This window comes from Mustelus asterias, chromosome 3 (assembly GCF_964213995.1).
Source record: "Mustelus asterias chromosome 3, sMusAst1.hap1.1, whole genome shotgun sequence".
Classification (NCBI taxonomy): Eukaryota; Metazoa; Chordata; class Chondrichthyes; order Carcharhiniformes; family Triakidae; genus Mustelus; species Mustelus asterias.
Window position 1 is genome coordinate 34049849 of NC_135803.1, and position 22976 is coordinate 34072824.

Genomic DNA, 22976 nt, shown 5'->3' on the forward strand with positions numbered 1-22976 from the left:
GGGGGGGAGGTGGGGTGCGGGGGGCAGACCACGTAAAAGTCCATTGAAGTCGGGCGGGAATCTCCGGTTTTCAGGCGAGTGCAGCCGGAGAATCCTGCACAAAATGTCAAGTGGTTATCCATGAAGGCCCCACGTTTTGAATAAAGAATCCCAGGATTCTTTGGGAGGCAAGGGATGAGATTGCAGAGCCTTTGGCTTTGATCTTTGGGTCCTCGCTGTCCACGGGGAATGTGCCAGAGGACTGGAGAGTGGCGAATGTTGTTCCTCTGTTTAAGAAAGGGAATAGAAATGACCCTGGTAATTATAGACCGGTTAGTCTTACTTCGGTGGTTGGTAAATTGATGGAAAAGGTCCTTAGGGATGGGATTTGCGACCATTTAGAAAGATGCGGATTAATCCGGGATAGTCAGCACGGATTCGTGAAGGGCAAGTCGTGCCTCACAAATTTAATTGAATTTTTTGAGGAGGTAACTAAGTGTGTTGGTGAAGGTAGGGCAGTTGATGTCATATACATGGATTTTAGTAAGGCATTTGATAAGGTCCCCCATGGTCGGCTTATGATGAAAGTAAGGAGGTGTGGGATAGAGGGAAAGTTGGCCGATTGGATAGGTAACTGGCTATCTGATCGAAGACAGAGGGTGGTGGTGGATGGAAAATTTTCGGACTGGAGGCAGGTTGCTAGCAGAGTGCCACAGGGATCAGTGCTTGGTCCTCTGCTCTTTGTGACTTTTATTAATGACTTAGAGGAGGGGGCTGAAGGGTGGATCAGTAAATTTGCTGATGATACCAAGATTGGTGGAGTAGTGGATGAGGTGGAGGACTGTTGTAGGCTGCAAAGAGACATAGATAGGATGCAAAGCTGGGCTGAAAAATGGCAAATGGAGTTTAACCCTGATAAATGTGAGGTGATTCATTTTGGTGGGATTAATTTAAATGTGGATTACAGGGTCAAAGGTAAGGTTCTGAAGACTGTGGAGGAACAGAGAGATCTTGGGGTCCATATCCACAGATCTCGAAAGGTTGCCACTCAAGTGGATAGAGCTGTGAAGAAGGCCTATAGTGTGTTAGCTTTTATTAACAGGGGGTTGGAGTTTAAGAGCCATGGGGTTATGCTGCAACTGTACAGGACCTTGGTGAGACCACATTTGGAATATTGTGTGCAGTTCTGGCCACCTCACTACAAGAAGGATGTGGAAGCGCTGGAAAGAGTGCAGAGGAGATTTACCAGGATGCTGCCTGGTTTGGAGGGTAGGTCTTATGAGGAAAGGTTGAGGGAGCTAGGGCTGTTCTCTCTGGAGTGGAGGAGGCTGAGAGGAGACTTAATAGAGGTTTATAAAATGATGAAGGGGATAGATCGAGTGAACGTTCAAAGACTATTTCCTCGGGTGGATGGAGCTATTACAAGGGGGCATAACTATAGCGTTCATGGTGGGAGATACAGGAAGGATATCAGAGGTAGATTCTTTACGCAGAGAGTGGTTGGGGTGTGGAATGGACTGCCTGCAGTGATAGTGGAGTCAGACACTTTAGGAACATTTAAGCGGTTACTGGATAGGCACATGGAGCACACCAGGATGATAGGGAGTGGGATAGCTTGATCTTGGTTTCAGATAAAGCTCGGCACAACATCATGGGCCGAAGGGCCTGTTCTGTGCTGTACTGTTCTATGTTCTATGTTCTCAACCTTGCCCCTCACCTGAGGTGTGGTGATCCTCTTGTTAAATCACCACCAGTTAGCTCTCCCCCTCAAAGGGGAGAGCAACCTATGGTCATCTGGGACTATGGCAACTTCATCTACACCTTACTTCAAAATCCTTTTATAGACCTCCTTGTACTAATTCAATTCTATTTGCTGCATACTGACGGAACTGTTTGGTGTCCCTTTCTTTTAATAAGTTTATTGCAAAATTAATTTAAATCCTTTTCTAACCTTTAGCTGCATTCTTGCTCTCTACTGCTCTGATTATTAGAGTACCATCAAATCTGACAAGCTTCTGTCTGCTTTTGAATCCTTGATATTTCCATCGATTAAAAACAATATTGGCTGAAGTACTGAGACTCCACTCAACTCCTCCTTACAATCCGGCAAGTTGGCAAGCACAATGTGCATGCATTCAAAACATTTGTCACCTTCCTAATTACAGAGGTACATAGTTATTGTTAATTTGAATGCATTGAAAAGGCCAAGTAATCAGATTTATTTATTAGAGAATGAAAATAAAACATTTCTACAATAAAATCGCTGCTTACATTTGAAAATTCAAGATACTAATCTTTTACTGCTGACCCAGTCAAAATCACTGCCTGCGGCTTATCGATCAATGCTAAGAGTTTCTTGCTAATGGATCAAATTTTAAATCAATGTGCTTGCAATAGGGTTTCCACCAAACTGCTGTTGAAGTTACATCAGTGGAACGGGGAAAATGCTGAGGAAATTCTTATCGATATCCTTTTTTGGATATTTGTGATGTAACTGCGAACAGGGATAAGTGTAACAACAGTAGATGTCTCAAATTGGACTTGACATGTACTGTGAACACAGAGTCTGGGCAAAATTCCAAACAGACATCAACAGACAAGAAATAAATCACAGCCCAATACATCCTCCAGAAATGGGTTCAGTGAGAGCTAACTCAGGATTTATATGATGAGACAGAGATCCAGGTAACAGCATTGACTGGGAGACAGCATCAAGGCGGCAAAAGCTGTATGAGGTTTTGGTGTTAATATTGCAGGAAATTAAAGATGGTACTTTAAGTAAAAGAACGCATTGTGTTTGCTTCAGTAGTAAATCTTGCACAGGTCTGACAAGGCAACTACATCTCTCAACTATTGTGAAGGATATATCAGAGTCTACTAGTTTGCAATTGCTTAGGGTCATACCCAATAAAAGGGCTGGATTTTACCAACTAGTACCTGGAAGGTCTCATAAAATAGTGGTGAAGGTGTTCTACTGGATTTGGGATGGGTCCCTGTGGCATAGGAGGATCACCAGCTAAAATGTGGCTGCCTCTCAGCAGACACTTGGGGGGTGGGAGAGGAGTGGCTTCCTTAATTGCCCATCCAAGGCCCACAAGAGAGGTCCCTGGCAGCCATGGCACAGATGTCATTGAAGGGTCCAGCCCTCCAACCACCGGGCTTACCTGACTGGCCTTCGGGTTCACCTCAACATAGAGACTCCTCTTCTTCCTCCTGGAGCTCAGCAAGAGTCATCTCTATTGACGACACTGTCAGGACTGCTAAGTTGCCGGCCTTCTGATTGGGCCAGCAACTCTGAGGAGCAGGCCACTCTCCTCAAGTGAACAACAGTCTCCAAATTAGCTGCCACTAGTAAAATCCTGCGCGGGCCCGGGACCCACTTTCGGCCCTGGTGGCAGGACCTCCACCTATCCAATGGAAAAACTCTAGCGAGAGAATGAGATTAATAAGTAATAATTGCAATCTGCCAATCAAGGTCACAATATTCTATAATGGAATGAATAATCTGTCTTTCAGACAGTTATTGACAAGTGGGACAAAGATTTTTGGAGGATTCCTATTCTTCTACAAGTTATCATTGTCATTTGTTTGCTTAGAGTCATAGATACATACAGCATGAAAACAGACCCTTCGGCCCAACTTGTCCATGCCAACCAGGTTTCCTAAACTGAACTAGTCTCAGTTGCCTGCGTTTGGCTCATATCCCTCGAAATGTTTCCTATCCGTGTACCTGTCCAAATGCATTTTAAATGTTGTAATTGTACCTGCCTTTACCACATCCTCTGGCAGCTCATTCCCTATACCCACTACCCTCTGTCTATGACTAACAAGTCAAAGAATTGAATTCTCCTCATTGAAGAGATTTTACAATCCTGGTAGAAGATTAAAATGTTGGCTTCGTTAACAATCACTGAGAACATAAGAAAGCAAAACATAAGTGAAGACTAGTGGACCAATCAAACCAATTTCTTGCACTGATCATGCTCAATTTTTCAATGGTCGAGCTAAGAGAATTTCATAATAACTTCATTGCAGTGTTAATGGAAGCCTTACTTGTGACTAATAAAAAATAAACTTAAACATCAATTTATTTGGTCTTTGAAAGATAGCACCAATCTACTATTACAGGTTACAATATCCAGCCCTGATCAGCTGAATCTCAAGAATGAAATTTCATTGATTCTGTAAAAGCAAACGTATTGCACCACTTCTAATAATATTATGTCAGAAAGACACTCTGGTTTGGTGTATTGGCCATGCTCAATTCTCCCTCAGTGTACCTGAACAGGCGCCACAGTGTGGTGACTAGGGGATTTTCACAGTAACTTCATTGCAGTGTTAATGTAAGCCTACTTGTGACATTAAATAAATATACTTTAAAACTTTTATTAGCAGAGAATATATTCAACTAAACCAATGTTTATTCTTATAACCTTCCATCTTGTGCGTCAACAGGTACTCATTCAATTTTCCTTTCTCAAAAAATAAATGAACAAACAGCACTAACTATGGCTTACCTCTGATGGGGACATGTCATCCTCAATTTCATATGGATCCTGAACCAAAAGAAATAAATATTGATCAGTATTGAACAATTTCCTACAAATAACAAGCGAGGGCTGCTTACAAAAGGCACAGTGCATTTTAAGATGCCTCCAATCTAGTACCCTACAAACAAAAACGTCTTGATGTAACAATAAAGTTAGAGGTTAATACATAACACATTGTCTATTAATCCTTACAATGGTGTACATACCATTTGATGTTTTCACACATCCCAAAGTCTCTCCCCACAGTTGAAATAAAGAGAACCTGACAGCTTCTTCAGATAAGGGAGTACAATGATAATGATTTTTTTAGTACTGAGAACAATGTTCGGTCTAGAATTCTGTAACTCAAGTCTATTTGCGCTTCCAATGTACCCAATTTTCAGCACTTCAATATATACAAGGAATAAAAGGGAAAATTAAATTTGGTACCAGAGCGATGTTCTGCTTCAGATGTCTTTGCCACATTACAATAGCTATCCAGTATTTACTCAATGCGTTGTTGACACAAACAAAAGTCAACCCTTTTGTTTTGACAATCTGCCCTATCTTCGTCGTTTTGTTCCCATCTGTGGTTAACTTGGAGATGATTTAAACTCATCACTGTAAGAACATACCAGTGTTAAATCAAAGTCAAAATGCAATATTCTTTCAGGATACACCAAGTACCAGTAGTTAATAGTTATTAAAATCCTGGCTGGGAAACTTTTGCTGAAGCTAAGTACTATTTCCATCATGCTAAGATATGACTACAAGCCAGCTGCATCCATACGAATGTGATCCTTTCTGATGCTCCTATGAACAAAATGTAAGCAATCAATTTAAGCAATAGATGACCACATTTTGACATGTTGCTCCCAAATTGACTCAAATTGGCCACCTTTATTGAAATGTGTTAATTATTTGAGGAGCTGATATTCTATTTTATTCTGATTAATGGGTGCAAAACAGGGTTCGACAAGGAGGAGTAGATTTTGAGAATGGGGTGGTGGCAGGTGCTAGATTTTGATACATTTTATACTATTCCTCATAGTCATGCCTATATCCTATTGTTGGGATAACCTTGCTGGCAACTTGGCAATGTTTTGAAGGTATTGCCTAAAGCATAATCGTGACACCTACATTTATGACTTTCAATCAGTAACATTGATACTGCTGACTATTTAGTCACCCCACTGGTGACATGAGTCACACAAATCTGCTTGCCTGTTTTGTCCTGTTACAACAAATCCAGATAAGAAAGTAATATTGCCTCTGACAAAGTGTGAATAAGATCACAAGAGATTCTTTATCCATATGTATCTCAAGGGAAAGGTTTGAAGGAAGATTGAAACAGCTAGACATTAACATCACCTCAATGATTTTAGAGCAGTAGTAATTCCACGTGTTTTAACTGACTGCCAAGTCACGACGACAATTTGAAATAATCCCATTCTGTAATTACATGTAAAAACCACTCAGATTGCTTAGGTTTTTCTGGCTGGAGATCTGAACTTCATTGGTGAGGTCTCCATATATATCATCCCACATGGGAACACCATCGCCTGCAAATCCCCTCCAAGTCGCACATTATATTGACTTCAAACCTTCCTTCACTGTCACCGGAATAATATCGCAGAACTACCTCCCTAACAGTATTGTGAGTGTACCTACAGGCAAGGGCTGCAGCAGATCAAGAATGTAGCTGACTACTACCTTCTCAAGGGCAATTAGTGCAGGCCATACCAAACTTATCCCAAACTTTACATTACAGCTTGAACCTCTTTGGCGTAGGGGTCGAGGGATATGAGTGGTGAATCCTTAAACAACTTGTATTTTTGAAAAAAGAAAAGATTGTAAGATGCGGGCTACGTGGGATATTAGGAGGAGGATTAGGAATGTACAATTCTGGTCACCACACTACCAGAAGGATGTGGATGCTTAGGAGAGGGTACAGAAGAGGTTTACCAGGATATTACCTGTCTGGAGGGTATTAGCTATGAGGAGAGGTTGGATAAACTCGATTTGTTCTCACTGGAATGACGGAGGTTGAGGGGTGACCTGAAAGAGGTTTACAAGATTATGAGTGGCATGGACAGAATGGATAGTCAGATGCTCTTACTAGGGGGCATGGGTTTAAGGTGCACGGGGAAAAGTTTAGAGGAGATGTGCGAGGTAGGTTTCTTACAAAGAGGGTGGTGAATGTCTGGAACGCGTTGCCTGGGAGGTGGTGGGAGCAGGCATGATGGTGGCATTTAAGGGGCAATTATTGAATACATGAATAGGGTGGGGATGGAAGGATACAGGCTCCGTAAGTGCATACGGTTTTAGATTAGACAGACATCATGGTCAGTGCAGGCTTGGAGGGCCTGTTCCTGTGCTGTACTTTTATTTGTTTTTTGTTCTTTGAAGATATTAACATATTTGATAGCTGCACCCCCATCATTATCAGTTATGGTTGTTCCAATGATGGCAAGCACCATATCTTCCATGGGGGTAAGGGCATGCAACTGTACCTGTCCACAGCCAGTTAGGTGCTGCTACTTCCAGTTGTACTTTACTTTGTTCTGCAAGCCATGGTTGAATAATTGATAGTGCATACAAGTTGTGAGATGAGGATGTGAGGTTTACAATAGTGTTAATTGTGTGACTGCGCAGTTGAGCTGTGAATGTTTGGTATGGCAAAAGAAAAGTACTGAGGATGCTGGAAATCTGAAATGAAAGCCAGGCAGCATCTGTGCAAGAGAGAAAAAGAGTTAACTGTGATCTTTCATCATAAAATTAGATTGCATTGGGGTTGATAGAGATTGCTGGTAAGTTAGAGAAGAGGATGTGGTTAACTAAACAGTGTGTGAGACCAGTAATTCAGTTGTAAGGATACAACATATTGCAATGACAACTTGTGAGATGTTACTAAACCTCTTCCTGCACTGCATCCAGGTACTAGGGGCTACATTATGAGCATAGATAAGACTATGGGTGCAATCTTACTGGCTCACCGGGCAGGAAGATGATTTCAATATTTAAACGTTATTAAGAGTCCCGGTGAGATTAGATTCCACCCCTCCCCCTACTGGTGGGAATCACATCCTGATTCCTTTTGCACTAAGAGCCATAAGATTGCAGCTCTCAGCTCGCCCAAAAAATCGGTGCCATTCTCTCCCATTTCCTTGCTTGTTTGGCACTTAGAAATTTTTTTCTCAAAATTCCGCCCTACGTATCTGGTCCTGCATTGCCTTCGCAAAATCTGTACGGACGGCCTACTGGTCCCATGTGAATAGAGGACTTTTCTCCTCCTGTCCATCATGGCCTCCAGTGCTTACATCAGAGAACCTTGGAACCTGTTCTCTGCCCAGATGGGCCATATTCACTCTTCTTGCAGGTCAAACACCCTTCCCCATTTCTAGCACCAACCACAGATAGAATCAACCTGCCCTTTAAGCAGTGGAGTTAGCTTTAAGTGGTGCCAGCCTCATACATACTTGGGCCCACTGCTGGGGCATGCAGCTTATCAACTGCTGGGCTGAAAACTGCTGAATATAAATGGGCAGGTTCACCTGCTGCCTGCATGGGAGGGAAACTCACATCGTGAACCCCGCACCATTTTCAGAGACTATTGAATTCATGAAAACCAGTAAGCGCAAGGTGGGAATGTTGAAATGAAGTTGAAACCAAAGACAGGTAAGTGTTGGGAACTGCTTCAAGATACTAAAACAAGAGCTTTTTGTAAAGAAATCACCATTACTCGATGCTTCCACTCCAGAACATAAATTAATTCATATTTGGCCTTCTTGCATTTGATTGCATCAGCTTCTTCAATCCAAACAATGAAAGTACGGATGGGATAGAGCACGACACAGGAACTTGATTTCATTTACAGTGTGACTCCTGCTTAAGGTTCTGATTCTCATTTACTTAACATAGCCACAATTAGGAGTCTCTACCAGTGACCTACATGGCGGACTTGCATTCATATATATAGATATATACACACACACACAGTGGCTCACTGTGCTGACATCTTCCTGTTCCCAGTTCTAATAGATCCAAAGAGTAGATGCCGGTATAAAGACCCAGACCATAACAACAATGAGATTGCCATGAACTAAGCAACACCTACAGCATTGCTGAGGACAAGGAAACAGCACAGAAATGATCACAGTTGAACACTGGGGGCAGAGGGGCAACATGATAGAGTTGACAAAATTATGAGAGGCATGGATAGAATGGATAGTCAAAGGGTAGAAATGCCAATTACTAGGGGACATAGGTTTAAGGTAAAAGGGGAAAGGAGATGTGAGCGGCAAGTTTTAATTGCACAGAAGATGGTGGCAAAAGCAGATACAATAGCAACATTTAAGAGGCATCTCGACAGATACATGAATAGGCAGGGAATAGAGGGATATGGACCGTGTGGAGGCAACAGGTCTTTAGTTTAGAAAGACACATGCGTTGGCGCAGGCTGGGTGGGCTGAAGGGCCTGTCCCTGTGCTGTACTGTTCTTTGTTTGTTCTTTGTATGAACTGGAAGAAATAATGTACAGGGCAGGCAGACAAGTGACAGATGAAGAATAGAAACAAAGGTAAGGTAGAATGTTGGAAGGAAGTATTGGCAATACACATATTACATGAATGTTTCTGAAACAGCTATGGATGAATTTGAAAGAGACCGAGGAACCTTAATGTTCAACATGTCCAACTAATGTAGGTCATCAATCAACAAAACTAATAGAATATTGAACAAATACAACCAGAACAATAGAATGTGTCAAAGGAGGACACCAGCAAACTCTATTGCTCTGGTCAGACCACACTATGGCGATTGTGGTCAATTCCAGTCATTGACATGCAAGGGAGACATTTAAGTGCTGAATGAAAAACAGAGAAGAGCCAAGAGGCTGATTCTTAGCGAGAAAAATCTGAATTGTAAGGAAAGATTGAGAAACTTGGGCTTTGCAGCTTTGAAAAGGATTTTGAGATCTGATTTTCTGGAGATATGCACATCCCATAAAAAATGTAAATTGGGAACATTTCTTTAAACTAAATTCAAAAATAGGAAAAAGGATAAAGGTTCAAACTATTACAATGTAAATGTGGAACTGATAGTAGGAAATTCTATACACAAAGTGTAAGCAACAATTTGATAAAGTATGGGAAGCGAAGTCTCTGAAATCATTGAAATAATGTAATGAGGAGGCTTTAGGATCTGTCAAGATGCATGAACTAAATGTCTTCTTTGTTTGTAGAATTGCTACAGTGCCAAAGGAGGCCATTTGGCCCATTGAGTCTGCACTGACTCTGTGAAAGACCATCTGAACCAAGCCCCTCCCCTCTACCAAATCTCCATAACCGCATGCATTTACCATGGCTAATCCATCTAACCTACGTATCGTGGGACACTAAGGGGCAATTTAGCATTGCCAATCCACCCAACCTGCACATCTTTGGACCGTGGGAGGAAACCGGAGCATCAGGAGAAAACCCATCCAGACACGGGGAGAATGTGCAAATGCCACAAAGTTAGTTACCCAATGCCAGAATTGAACATGGGTCCCTGGTGCTGTGAGGCAGTAGTGTTAACCATTGTGGCACCATACCGCCCTCCTGATTACCATACAATCTGTGCCTCCAAATGCATGAAAGTACCTTGGAAGATGTTTTAGCTGATACAGCAACAAACCCAGAGCCCAGCAACCCATTGTAGTTCTTCTATGCAATTAGGAGTGAACACTACAATGTACCATTATCATTTCAGCATCAAATTGAATGTGTAAGTGGATTATATGGCAGATTTAATAAACCTTCAGGGTTTCAGGGAGAGGTTAGTTCAAAACTTTGATTTTAATTTGGAGTGGCTGTAACTACACATTTGCCTACAGCTCTACAATCTAATCTTGTACAGACAACCAGGTTCATCAGAAATCTTCTGCTGGGAAATCTCTTACCTAGCTTGTGAAATTCAACACCTAATATTCTGAACTCCAGAAAACAACTGTCAGTTCACACTTTAAAAATCAAAACTCATTGGGACTAACAATCTGTATTCTTCAGTACTAATTTTCAAAATTCTGACACTAATGAAGCTGAACTCCATTTCAATGCATTATTACGTTAGGATCAGCACTCTGGCATGGATGCTGTTCATCATGCTTGTTGGACTGTCTGAAATGGTCTGTCATCCATACAAAATGTTACTAATAAAATGCGTAAATATCAGCATTTTGAGCTGAATTCCACAGAGAGAGGGAACGTACCTTTTCCAAAAGGTTACTTAGGAGGGGTCGATGATTGGGGGTGGGGGGGAAGGAGTCGATGATCAGGATGAGGATGGGGGAGAGAAGTGTCAACCTCGATTGGTGGGGGGAGTGGAGCCCAAGACCCCCGTGGTGGGCTGATTTATTCTTGTGATCAGGGCAGCCTTTAAAGATGACAGCCTGATCTTAGTGCAGCCAGGCTTTGCTTGCGTGTGTAGCCCCACCCCCTCCTCCCCCCCACCCCCTGCACAGTATGATGGAGTGAAACATGCCCCTTGTTTTTTTAGGCAGAGTGTCGTAAGATCTGGAAACAAAACTGACCTATTAGTGTCACATGTAGGCTTACATTAACACTCCAATGAAGTTACTGTGAAAGTTGCCCCTATAGACAGACCTCAGGAGCCAAGTGGTGATTAAAAAACAACTTCTAACAATCTAATACAGCTGTTACTCATGCCTATTTGCTAGTGGAAAAAAATTACGTTCATGAAACCCACTCAAAGCTTTTAAATGCCAACTGGTTAATCTGCATAAAATTATATCCAGACTCTGCTTTGGAGAGAGTACAGAGAAGGTTTACCAGGATGTTGCCTGGTATGGAGGGTCTTAGCTATGAGGAGAGATTAGGTAAACTGGGGTGGTTCTCCCTGGAAAGACGGAGGATGAGGGGCGACCTAATAGAGGTGTATAAAATTATGAAGGGCATAGATAGAGTGAACAGTGGGAAGCTTTTTCTCAGGTTGGAGGTGACGAACACAAGGGGTCATGGGTTCAAGGTGAGGGGGGCAAGGTTCAACACAGATGTCAGGGGGACGTATTTTACACAGAAGGTGGTGGGGGCCTGGAATGCACTGCCAAGCAAGGTGATTGAGGCGGACACGCTGGGATCATTTAAGACTTATCTAGATAACCACATGAACAGACTGGGAATAGAGGGATACAAAAGAATGGTCTAGTGGGCACATGAGCGGCGCAGGCTTGGGGGGGCCAAAGGGCCTGTTCCTGTGCTGTATTGTTCTTTGTTCTTTATCAAAGACAGCTAATTCTTAAATAGTTTCTTTAAAATGCCAATTAAACTGTGAACTCAACAAATGCTTGGATAACGGTAGCATTTGAAACTCAGCCAAGCATTCATAGCAACATAATAATAGCCCTTGGGAAATGTCAACATAAAACTCTACTAATTATGCCAAAGGATGCTAATGTTTTTTCTAACCTACACCAAATGGTTTACCATTCAAAGCTGGCCGATGTTTTCATTAAAACTCTTACTGGCAATTTCAGCCTGTTTTTCATGTTTAAAGAGAGAGAGATTTAAAAGCATTTCAGATGATGACAATTAAACAGATTTTATCCACTCTTCATAAGTATGTGTTTACATCTACTCCATCAATTCATGACTCCCAGTTTGAAGCTCTTGGAACAGCCAAAACTGACCCTACTGAGTTTGGGGCTCCCACAGGTGTGAATCATCCACTGCCCCTTCCCCCATCGGCAAAAACAGGATGTCAGAAATGGGGGTGGAATTTTTATATCAGGATCTGCCCAACAGTTCAAAGGTCACTAGGACGTCGTAACTCATCGAAAATCCAGCCCTGAGAATGTTTGTCTGAGAGGTAATGATAGCTAAATCCCCTTTTGTTCTCTGACTTATATAACTTCTCCCTGTGATAATGGTACAAGAACCTTTTCATCTGAAGATAATTTACAGCATGTTTTTATGAGTGGCGGAATATATCAGCAGTCTCCTGGTCATTCCATTCATTTCACCAAATTCTATATTTAAAATGTAATTAACATTTTCTTAAGATTGATGAACTAATTTGTTGAGCAAAAGGGAGATGGAAATGTGTAGCTGCTGTCATTTATTCAGCCCAGTCTATTTGTATCAACACACTCCAAGGCCTGCATCTTAATGGTAGGTTACTGCATGCAGTGTGGGGTCATGCTGAACTTTTCCACCAGCTGCTGACATTGTGCCCAATACACATATTTCAGAATGTCACAGATGTCTGAAGATGCAACACTCGAAAAGCACTTCAGGATGAGACAAAGTTTTTTTTACATTAAAAGCAAGTTATACAAGGAAGTTGGTGTTAGAATCATAGAATCTCTACAGTGCAGAAGGAGGCCATTCGGGCCATCAAGTCTGCACGGACCACAATCCCACCCAAGCCTTATCCCCTTAATGAAGATTAACTTGCAGGATCCAGCTTACTTAAGCCCTAGAGGAACATTGTGCAAAATATCTCTCCCACATCTCAAAATATAATTGAGCGAAGATCCAGGGTGGCTTTCTCACCTAACAAACTACATTGTTCAACTTACCTATATTCCATCACATCACATTTCCTCAATTCAAATAATTAAGGAACCAATATGTTCCAGAAACTGGACTGGACCAGCCATATAAATTCCGTTGCTGGTTTAGCTCAGTTGGATGGGCAGCTGGTTAGTGATGCAGAGTGACGCCAACAGTGTGAGTTCAAATCCCAGACCAGCTGCAGTTAGTCATGGAGGCCCACCTTCTCAACCTTGCCCCTCACCTGAGATGTGGTGATCCTCAGGTCAAATCGCCACCAGTCACTGCCTATGGTCATCTGCGACTCTGGCAACTTTACCTTTATTAATATCATGGCTACAAGAGCAGATTTGGGACTAAGATCCTGCGGTGAGTAACTCACCTCCTGAATCCCCAAAGTCTGTCTGCCATCTACAAGGCACAAGTCAGGAGTGTGATGGATTACTCTCCATCTGTTTGGAAGAGTGCAGCTCCAACAACACTCAAGAGGTTTGATCCTGTTGATCACTATACTTGTTTCCTGCCTCCAAAGTAATTTTGGATTGAACTTAACTTTGCCCTTCTATCCTATGGGCTCTTAGTTTTCTGACTAGTCTGTCATGCAGGTCCTTGTCAAAAGCCTTGCTAAAATCCATTTTCAGCTGTCTACTTCAAAAGTGCTGGCCTCATTGAATTTTTTGAGCAAGGAAGGAGGATCAATCGCATTCATCAGACACAGCCTTCCCTTACAGGTCCATGCTGACAATCCTTGAGTAATCTGCACCATTCTATAAGACGATGTGTACTGTGTATCAGAACTTTTGCTCATGATTTGTCCACCACCAAGGTTAGGCTGACTGGCCTGTAATTACTCAGTCTATCCCTTTTTAACCAAACAGTCCAATGTTCTCCGTGTTTCAGACTTCTGTCATCGCACTTGTCAACAAAGGGGATTGGAAAATGAGGGCGAGAGTCTTTGCTACTACTGCCCCTGCTTTTGTGAGCAGTCTGGGATACAGTTCAGCTGGACCTGCCAATCTATCTACTTTCAAAGATGTGGAATCCCTCAATATTTCTTCTCTCACTATATTTTTATTCCATCGAAGATCTATCACTCCTCCTCCATAATTGTAATGTTTGAAGCAACCTCAATCTTTTCTGAAGATAGACACAAAGGGTGGAATTTTCCTGTTTCTCCCCCTGCCAAGGGAATGGTAACGGCTGGAAAAGAACCACGCATAGGTCTGTTGACCTCGGGTTGAATTTTCCGGTCATGGGGTGAGCTCAGTCGAAAAATCCCGCCCAAAGTGTTAAAAAAAAGAAAAAAGACTTGTATTTATATAGTGGGGGCAATTCTCCCAGCCCCGCTACACAGCTAGAGCAGGGCAGTGGGCTGGGAGATATCAGTGGGGACTGTGTAGCGGGCTTCCCGCTGACGCCACGGCTTCAGCGTGTCTCCTGCCACTGGATTTCTGGCATCATCAGTTCCATGACAGAAATCGACGCAAAGCTGAATAAATTATTTAAATCTTCATTTACAACTCATTAGCGGGCCCAGGACTGAAGTCTCCGGGCCCGCCAGCGTCTCCCCCTGCCCCCGCCAGGAGTGTTTTGCTCAAGCGAGGTTTACAACAGCTCCCCACTTGCTAGCGGCCCGACCCCACTGGAGTGAAGGGAGGCCATGGAGGCTCCCTCAGAGGGTCGGAAGTAAGGGAGGTGCCCCCTGGAGCTGTGCGGGGCTGGGGTGGGGGCTGCACTGGTCATGACTGCAGTGAGGGGGGGAAATCAGGACTGCTGGGGTGGGGATCGAGGTGGGCCAGCAGTGGGGGGAGGGGGGGGGCGGTGTCAGGGCTGGCCAGCGATCGGGGGGGATGGTGGTGGGGGGGATTGGAGGGGCAGCAATATGGGATCGTGGGGCTGGCCAGCCATTGGGAGGCCAGCAGTGCGGGGGCTACTGTGCATGTGCCAATCTCTGCTATGACAGACCGGCGCATGCACAGTGGCCCGCTCAGCCCTATGCTGCCAGCCTCTCCAGCGGGAATAGGCCCCGTCCACTGATTTTCAGCGTGATTCACGCCAGGGCACTCTGTGATGCACAGACTGTGGGAGATTCATTTTGAAAACCCCGCTGAAAAAAGCAGTGGGATTTACTCCAGTTTTTATGTGAATTCGACAATTACAATTTTTTTTAGGAGAATCCCAGCCAGTATTTTTCACAACCAATCATTAAAAACCATGGGCATAACTTCACTTCTACACAGAGGTTATCTTTTTGGTCTCTGATATGCCCTGTCCTTTCCTTCACTATCATTTTGTTCTTTATGTATTTTTAAACATTATAAAACATCTTTGGGTTCTCCTGAATATATTTTGAAAATCCTGTGGCCCCTATGCCTTGTACATTGATTTGATCTCAGTTAATATTATGGGAATTGAAATTCCCTACCATTACTGCCCTTTTCTTTCTGCTCATCTCAGCAATTTGCCTACATATTTGTCCTTTTATCTCCCTCTTACTGTTTGAGGGTTTGCTGTAAACTCCTTGCAGTGTGATTGCCCCATTTTTGTTCCACAGTACAACCCATCTGATCTCATTGGATGATCCCTTATCACAGGTGTTTTATTAAGCGACATTGTGTTCCCCTCCGTTTTTTTAAAATCCCCCCTCCCTATCGCATCTGAAAATTCCATAACCGGGAATGTTGAGCTGCCATTTCTGCCCATAGGCCATGTTCAGTAGTAACTATTCTATCACAAACTGCGTAGGATAGCTGCCCCTCATTTTGGAAGGTGGCCAGGCTTCCATGCTGGGACAGAGTCTTGCTGATCAGTATGACATGGTCCAAGCTATTCACTTTGAGTCCTCTCTCAAGATCCAGTGAAGTTGATTGACTTCTTCTGGGCCCCCAGTTCTCTGCAAGTCTTCTGAAGGAGTTATATCAGGAAGTTGCAGATCCTTTACCTGGTTACTTTGCACATGTATTGGTACATGAGTGGCCTCTCTCATGCACTGGCAAGATATTCCTTCCACTAGCTTCACTGGGATACAATGGCAGCTGCTATCTTTGACTATGATATTTTTACTTGAATTGGATGGCAGTCTGGAACTTGATAATCTAGAGTAAGGATACTCCTCTAACCCAAGGACTGGTCTTGTTCCTAGACTTGGTGATTCTAAATCAACCCTCATGTCCACTTGTCCTGTTGGACTAGTGTAAGCATACCCTGAATGTGGAGTCTCCTGAAACAAAGATGCACTGGAAGTTGTAATCTCCCGAAAAGGACACATGGCACATGTCTGTACGGTTCTGTTTTAACTGAACCTGTATTTACATCCACCTGTCCAAAAATAAGACATAGAACATAGAACTGTACAGCACAGAACAGGCCCTTCGGCCCACGATGTTGTGCCGAACTTTATCTGAAACCAAGATCAAGCTATCCCACTCCCTATCATCCTGGCGTGCTCCATGTGCCTATCCAATAACCGCTTAAATGTTCCTAAAGTGTCCGACTCCACTATCACTGCAGGCAGTCCATTCCACACCCCAACCACTCTCTGAGCAAAGAACCTACCTCGGACATCCCTCCTATATCTCCCTCCATGAACCTTATAGTTATGCCCCCTTGTAATAGCTCCATCCACCTGAGGAAATAGTCTTTGAACGTTCACTCTATCTATCCCCTTCATCATTTTATAAACCTCTATTAAGTCTCAACCTCCTCCACTCCAGAGAGAACAGCCCTAGCTCCCTCAACCTTTCTTCATAAGACCTACCCTCCAAACCAGGCAGCATCCTGGTAAATCTCCTTTGCACTCTTTCCAGCGCTTCCACATCCTTCTTATAGTGAGGTGACCAGAACTGCACACAATATTCCAAATGTGGTCTCACCAAGATCCTGTACAGTTGCAGAATAACCCCACGTCTTAACATAAATGTGGCATGTTTCCTGTCCCAATATTTCTCCTTTCCATTAGTCTAACCCACACAAATTCTGACTATGATAGTTTTCCTTCACGTTCCTCTCAGCGCCACATAGCTTCACACCACAGCAATTTGAAGAAACACGAGCAGAAGACAGGATGCAATTCTCCCCCCAAAAAACTAAGTGCCCAACGGGTGGGAAAAGGGCAGATTTTCCTACTTGTTTTTTGGGTGTACTTAGTTTCACGAATGCCTGGCACTCTGTGCTCCACAGAGGGGATTCATGCCGGTAAGGGGAGGGGGGGTTCATCCCGCTGGAGAGGCCAGAATGAGCGCAGCTGAGTGGGCCACTGTGCACATGTCGATCTGTCAGTGTGGAGATCGGCACATGCGCAATACCCTCCCTCCCCGCCCACAATTGCCACCCCCCGATCACCGGCCTCCTTCTCCCGACTGGCGACTTCCCAACCCACCTCACACTGATCGTCGGCCTACCCAACCACCTCCACCCCTCCACCCCTCCCCCCCACTCATGGGCTGCCCCAATTGCCAGCCCCTAATCACCCCCATGTGCAACCTGATCACCCCCTGCCTCCCTCTTCCACTGATCCCATTGCAGAGTGTGCAGCAAGTTCCCCCCCCCCTCCCCACTTATACTCAAGTCAGTTAAGAAATTGAAATTCAAGAATTGCAGCTCTGCAAGGACAAATATTCAACTTATCTTCGGCATGTGGGAGGAATGAAAGCACCACTTGGAAAGATCTGAGCTGGTCAGGTCAACTCGACCATATGTTTCCGCTGATTGCGTGAAGTGCAAGTCAAGAGCTGACTGTTCCCATAAAAACCTGGCTTCTGCTGCACCATAAGCTGCCATTAGATGTTTTCAGGTTTGAAGCGATAAGGTTTTATTGAAGGGCTTCTATTTTTAACATTTTTAATAGGAAAGAGTTTCATTGCTTTACGTTGTGTGGCACAGTAGCACAGCGGTTAGCACCGCTGCCTCACAGTGCCAGGGATCTGGGTTCAATTCCGGCCTCGGGTCACTGTCTGTGCGGAGTTTGCACATTCTCCCCGTGGGTTTGCTCTGGGTGCTCCGGTTTCCTCCCACACTCCAAAGATGTGCGGGTTACGTTGATTGGCCATGCTAAATTGCCCTTTGTGTCAAGGGGACTAGCAGGGTGAATATGTGGGGTTAAAGGGATAGGGCCTGGGTTCTCAGTGGAGACTCGATGAGCCAAATGGCACTGTAGGGTTTCTATGATTCTAATAACAGAATTAGGAGCAGGAGTAGGCCGTTTGCTCCACATTTGACAAGATCATGGCTGATTGTGACTTCAACACCACTTTCTTGTCTGCCTTCTGTAACCCTTGACTCCCTTATCGATCAAGAATCTATTCAACGCAGCCTTGAATCTATTCAATGACCCAACCTCCTGCAACAGACTAATGACCTCCTGAGAGAAAAAGTTTCTCCTCACTTCAGTCTTAAAGGGGAGACCACTCATTTTTAAACTGTGTTCCCCAGTTCTAGTCTCTTCCACAAGGGGAAACATCCTCTCAGCATTCACTCAGTCAAGTCCCCTCAGGATTTTATGGGGGCGATTCTTCCACCCGCTGCACTGCTTTTGTAGCGCAACGGGCTGGGAAACTTGAGTGGAGGCTGTTTCGTGGGCCCCCCGCTGGGCACCACGGCCTCTGCGTGTCTCCAACAGCCGGATATCGGGCGCTGTCAACTCTGCGTCAATTTGCAAATTTTAATTTGCATGTATTTTAAATAGCATTAGCGGGCCCGGGACTGAAATCTCTGGGTCCACCAGCCTCTCTCCCCCTCTCGGGAGTGGTTCACTCCAGCAGGGTTTAGTATAGCCCCCACTTGCGGGGAGCTGGCGGTCCAACCCTGCTGGAGTCAAGGGGGGGCAATCGAGACCCCCAAGAGGGTCGGGCGCTGGGGGGATGTGCCCCCCTGGACATTGCCACCGTGGCAGTGCCAGACTGGGACCCTGGCGCTGCCCAAGGGGATAGGGCAGTGCCAAGGGGGTGGGGCCTCTGGGGGGGGCAATCGATGCGGCTGGGGGGGTCCTGCTGCCATTCTGCATTTGGGCTGAGTGACAGCGGGAGGGAGGCCAGCGATCGGGGCTGGACATTGGGGTGGGGGGTTAAACCTGCTTTGGTGGGGGGAGAAGAGGTGTTGTCGGGGCTGCCGGTGAGTGGGGGCGGACATCGAGGCAGGCTGGGGGGGTGGGTCGAGGCTGGCCTGGGCATGTTCGAGGGGCCAGTGGTCAGGCCATGGGGGGTTGGCAGGGCCAGCAATGCAGGGATTGCGGAGCTGGCCAGTGATCAAGCTCCCTCTCTCTCTCTCTTAACTCCCTCACTCCCTATGTCTCCCAAATCCCTCCCTTTCTCAACTCCCTCCCTCTCCCAACCCAGGACTCTCTCTGAGCATGATGCAAGCATTTTAGAACTCTAAGGTCACACCTACAAAATGAGTGGCACGGTAGCACAGTGGTTAGCACTGATGCCTTTCAGCGCCAGAACCCCAGGTTCAATTCCAGCTGTGGGTCACTGTCTGTGTGGAGTTTGTACATTCTCCCCGTGTCTGCGTGGGTTTCCTCCGGGTGCTCCGGTTTCCTCCCACAGTCCAAAGATGTGCAGGTTAGGTTGATTGGCCATGCTAAATTGACCCTCAGAGTCAGGGGGATTAGCAGGGTAAATGAGGGTTACGGGAATAGGGTGGGATTGTGGTCGGTACAGACTTGATGGGCCACATGGCCTCCTTCGGCACTGTAGGGATTCTATGATTCTATGAAATGGGCACTAATGAGCTTCATTCTCCATGGTGTACGGTTTTCATTACTTTCCACTTTCCCAATTTTGTGAACTCATCATACAATGGACACTGCAATTTGGCTGGAGTTATTCTGGGAGTGCACCTCAAGGGCTACTAAGTGCTGGGGTCCTGATCTCTTGGATTGGATTGGAACATTGTCACAACTAAATTAACCGGGGGAAATGTTCCAATTTGGCGGGAATATGAAGCAGACAATATTAAATTTGTCTGACACTGCAATCCATTTACTCAGCTTTTTTTTCCAAATGATTTTAAAGAAATTCCTAGACCAGACTGTGATCCAATTTCGCTCAATTGACAATATTGCAGTTGCAAGTATTAGCATATGCATTGTTTCTATTTTGATATCCGTTATACTTTCTAGTTTCTGAATGGGTCGGCTATAATTACAGCATATTGCAGGATGTATTGATGTCAAAATCAACTTAAAGGTAAATTTATATTGAACAATTACTATGACATAATCCACGACCGATTTACCTAGTTTCCAATGGAAACACTTTGCCAAAGGGTTGTTTCATCCTAGCTGTCAGCACAAATCTACTCTTCTTCACCTATGATTTGTTCCTGCCTTTCAACTGATGCCAGGGAGAATTGGCATGTTGTCAACCATTCTCATGAAGCAGTGAAACATTGCTTCAGGACATGAACATCCCCAGTGCTTAAACCCAGCTCTGGGGACCTTGACTATATCTGCCTTCAACTTGCCCTTTAGAAGCCTATGCTTCAGGGCTATTCCTGTCAAACAGGAGGAGTAAAAACGCTACTTAAGGAGGCCTGTACTATTTGAGTGTAAGTGAGGGCATCCAGCCTAATCCAAACAGCAAACCAGAATAACATATGCTTATCAGATTCTGTAAATTCATTTAGAAAATCCCAACACCTTGCCAAGTTTCTATTCTTTTATAAAGTTGTAATCATTGTCTGATTTTCACAAATTCAGTTTTATAATTGAATACAAGCGTTACTATTGTATTTTTTTATAAATAGGAAACACCAGATTCTGGCCATATGGGCCTAGAAGTTAATCATGCTGTTTGACATAAAAAACAGTGCCTGAGGACCCAATATAGTTGTTACATGACTATGCCTGTCCCACAATCCAACCACATTGGATTGGACAGCTCTGCTGGCATCCTGAGTGTGCAGCGGAATAATTCAAGAAAATGATTATATTTATTGAAGATTTCTGAGCTGTTTATAGGAGCCTTTTTGTGAAATTGGTTTGCTGCAACAGCTGACTTGTCATGTGATGAGCTGTTGGGTGAGGTCAACAGACAACATGAATCCTCTTGGAGTGCTGGGTGTTCATCCACTCCACATAGCTCTGTTGCAGCTTTTCTTACCTCTTTTTTGGAGCTATCTTCCATGTTCCACAAGTGAATTCTGGTTTTTGGGAACAACTGGAGCTGGACTACTTCAGAGCCAGTTCATTCCAGCCATGAGTGGCTCGGTCAGTTAGTTTGGGGCTGGCAGATGAGGCAACAGGGAAGACAGGAGATAGGGGGAGCAGCTGGCAGAAGAGGGAGCACAAGTGGCACAGTACAAGTCTTCAGAGAACATTTCTGTATCTCAATATTGGGGAGAAACCAGGCTTGGGCTGACTAGTGGCAAGTCACATTCACGCCACACAAGTGCCAGGCAATGACCATCACCAATAAGAGACAATCTAACCACCGCCCCTTGACATTCAATGGTGTTACCATCACTGAATCCCCCACTGTCAACATCCTTGGGTGATACAATTGACCAGAAACTCATTCGGACTCACCACATAAACACAGTGGCTACAAGAACAGGTCAGCGGCTAGGAATACTGCGGGAGCAACTCACCTCCTGACTCCCCAAAGCCTGTCCACCATCTACAAGGCACAAGTCAGGAGTGTGATGGAATACTCTCCACTTGCTTGGATGGGTGCAGCTCCAACAACACTAGAAGCTGGACACCATCCAGGACAAAGCAGCCCATTTGATTGGCACCCCATCCACAAACATCCACTTCCTCCACAACTGATGCTCAGGAGCAGCAGTTTGTACTATCTACAAGATGCACTGCAGAAATTCACCGAAGATCCTTTGACGGCACCTTCTGAACCCATGACCATTTCCATCTAGAAACATAAGGGCAGCAGATGCATGGGAACACCACCACCTGCAAGTTCCCTTCCAAGTCACTCACCATCCTGACTTGGAAATATTTCGCCGTTCCTTCGCAGTCGCTGAGTCAAAATCCTGTAATTCCCTCCCTAACAGCATTGTGGGTCAACAATGGACCACAGCGTTTCAAGAGCTTACCACCACCTTCTCAAGGGCAACTAGGGATGGGCAATAAATGCTGGTCAGCCAGCGATGCCCATGTCCCATGAATGAATTTTTAAAAACCTATGAGGATGTTATCACAGAGTTGCAGTCACTGCTGTTGCAACAAAACCCCAAAAAAGCTGCATGAGCAGCACAACCTGTAGTTGTCAAGGTCACCATGACCCTTAACCTTTGTGCTGTAGGGTCATTCCTGGCTGCAGTCAGTGACATAAGCGACACATTCCAGTTTGCTGCACATCACCGTCTCAGGCAGGTGACTGAAGCTCAATACATCAGAAGGAATGCAAGTGTCACATTCCCCATGGAACCAGTGTGAAGCAGGATGAGATAGGGCTAGGCTTTTCCAGCATGAGAGGCTCCCCAGGGTCTAACTTTCCATATGTCTGCACTCGCACTGCTCCTCTTGCTCCCCAATACCACCAGCCCGACAGTTATGTCAATAGAGAGACATACCACTCCTTGATTGTACAGTGTGATGAAAACCGTAGGCTGTGCATTATACAGGTCTCTGCTCAGTTTCTTAGTAGAGTCATGATTCATTCATCCCGCATCAGTCACCTGTGCTGGCTTTATTTCAATCAGGTTAAGTTAGATGCCAGTTATTTGGCAGTAACCAGCTAAGTGTACATGTCTCCTATCAGGAACATACAAACATACAAATTAAGACTAGTAGGTCACTTGGCCCCGAGAGCCTGCTCCATCATTCAATAAGATCATGACCACATTCCTGCCTACCCCTGACAATCTTTCATCCCCGTGTTAATCAAGAGTCTACCTAGCTCTGCCTTAAAAATATTCAAACACCCTACTTCCACTGCCTTTTGAGGAAGAGTGTTCCAGG

General features: G+C 44.6%; 1 protein-coding gene across 2 annotated transcripts in view; it reads right to left on the minus strand.

Annotated features, from left to right (window-relative positions):
- LOC144489456 (chloride channel protein 2-like) overlaps positions 1-22976 on the minus strand; it is a 563382-nt gene that overhangs the window by 23416 nt on the left and 516990 nt on the right. For both annotated transcript variants that reach the window (XM_078207326.1, XM_078207318.1), the window contains one exon: positions 4497-4535. In XM_078207326.1, coding sequence (XP_078063452.1) covers positions 4497-4535 — 39 coding nt within the window. The remainder of the gene's footprint in view (positions 1-4496; positions 4536-22976) is intronic.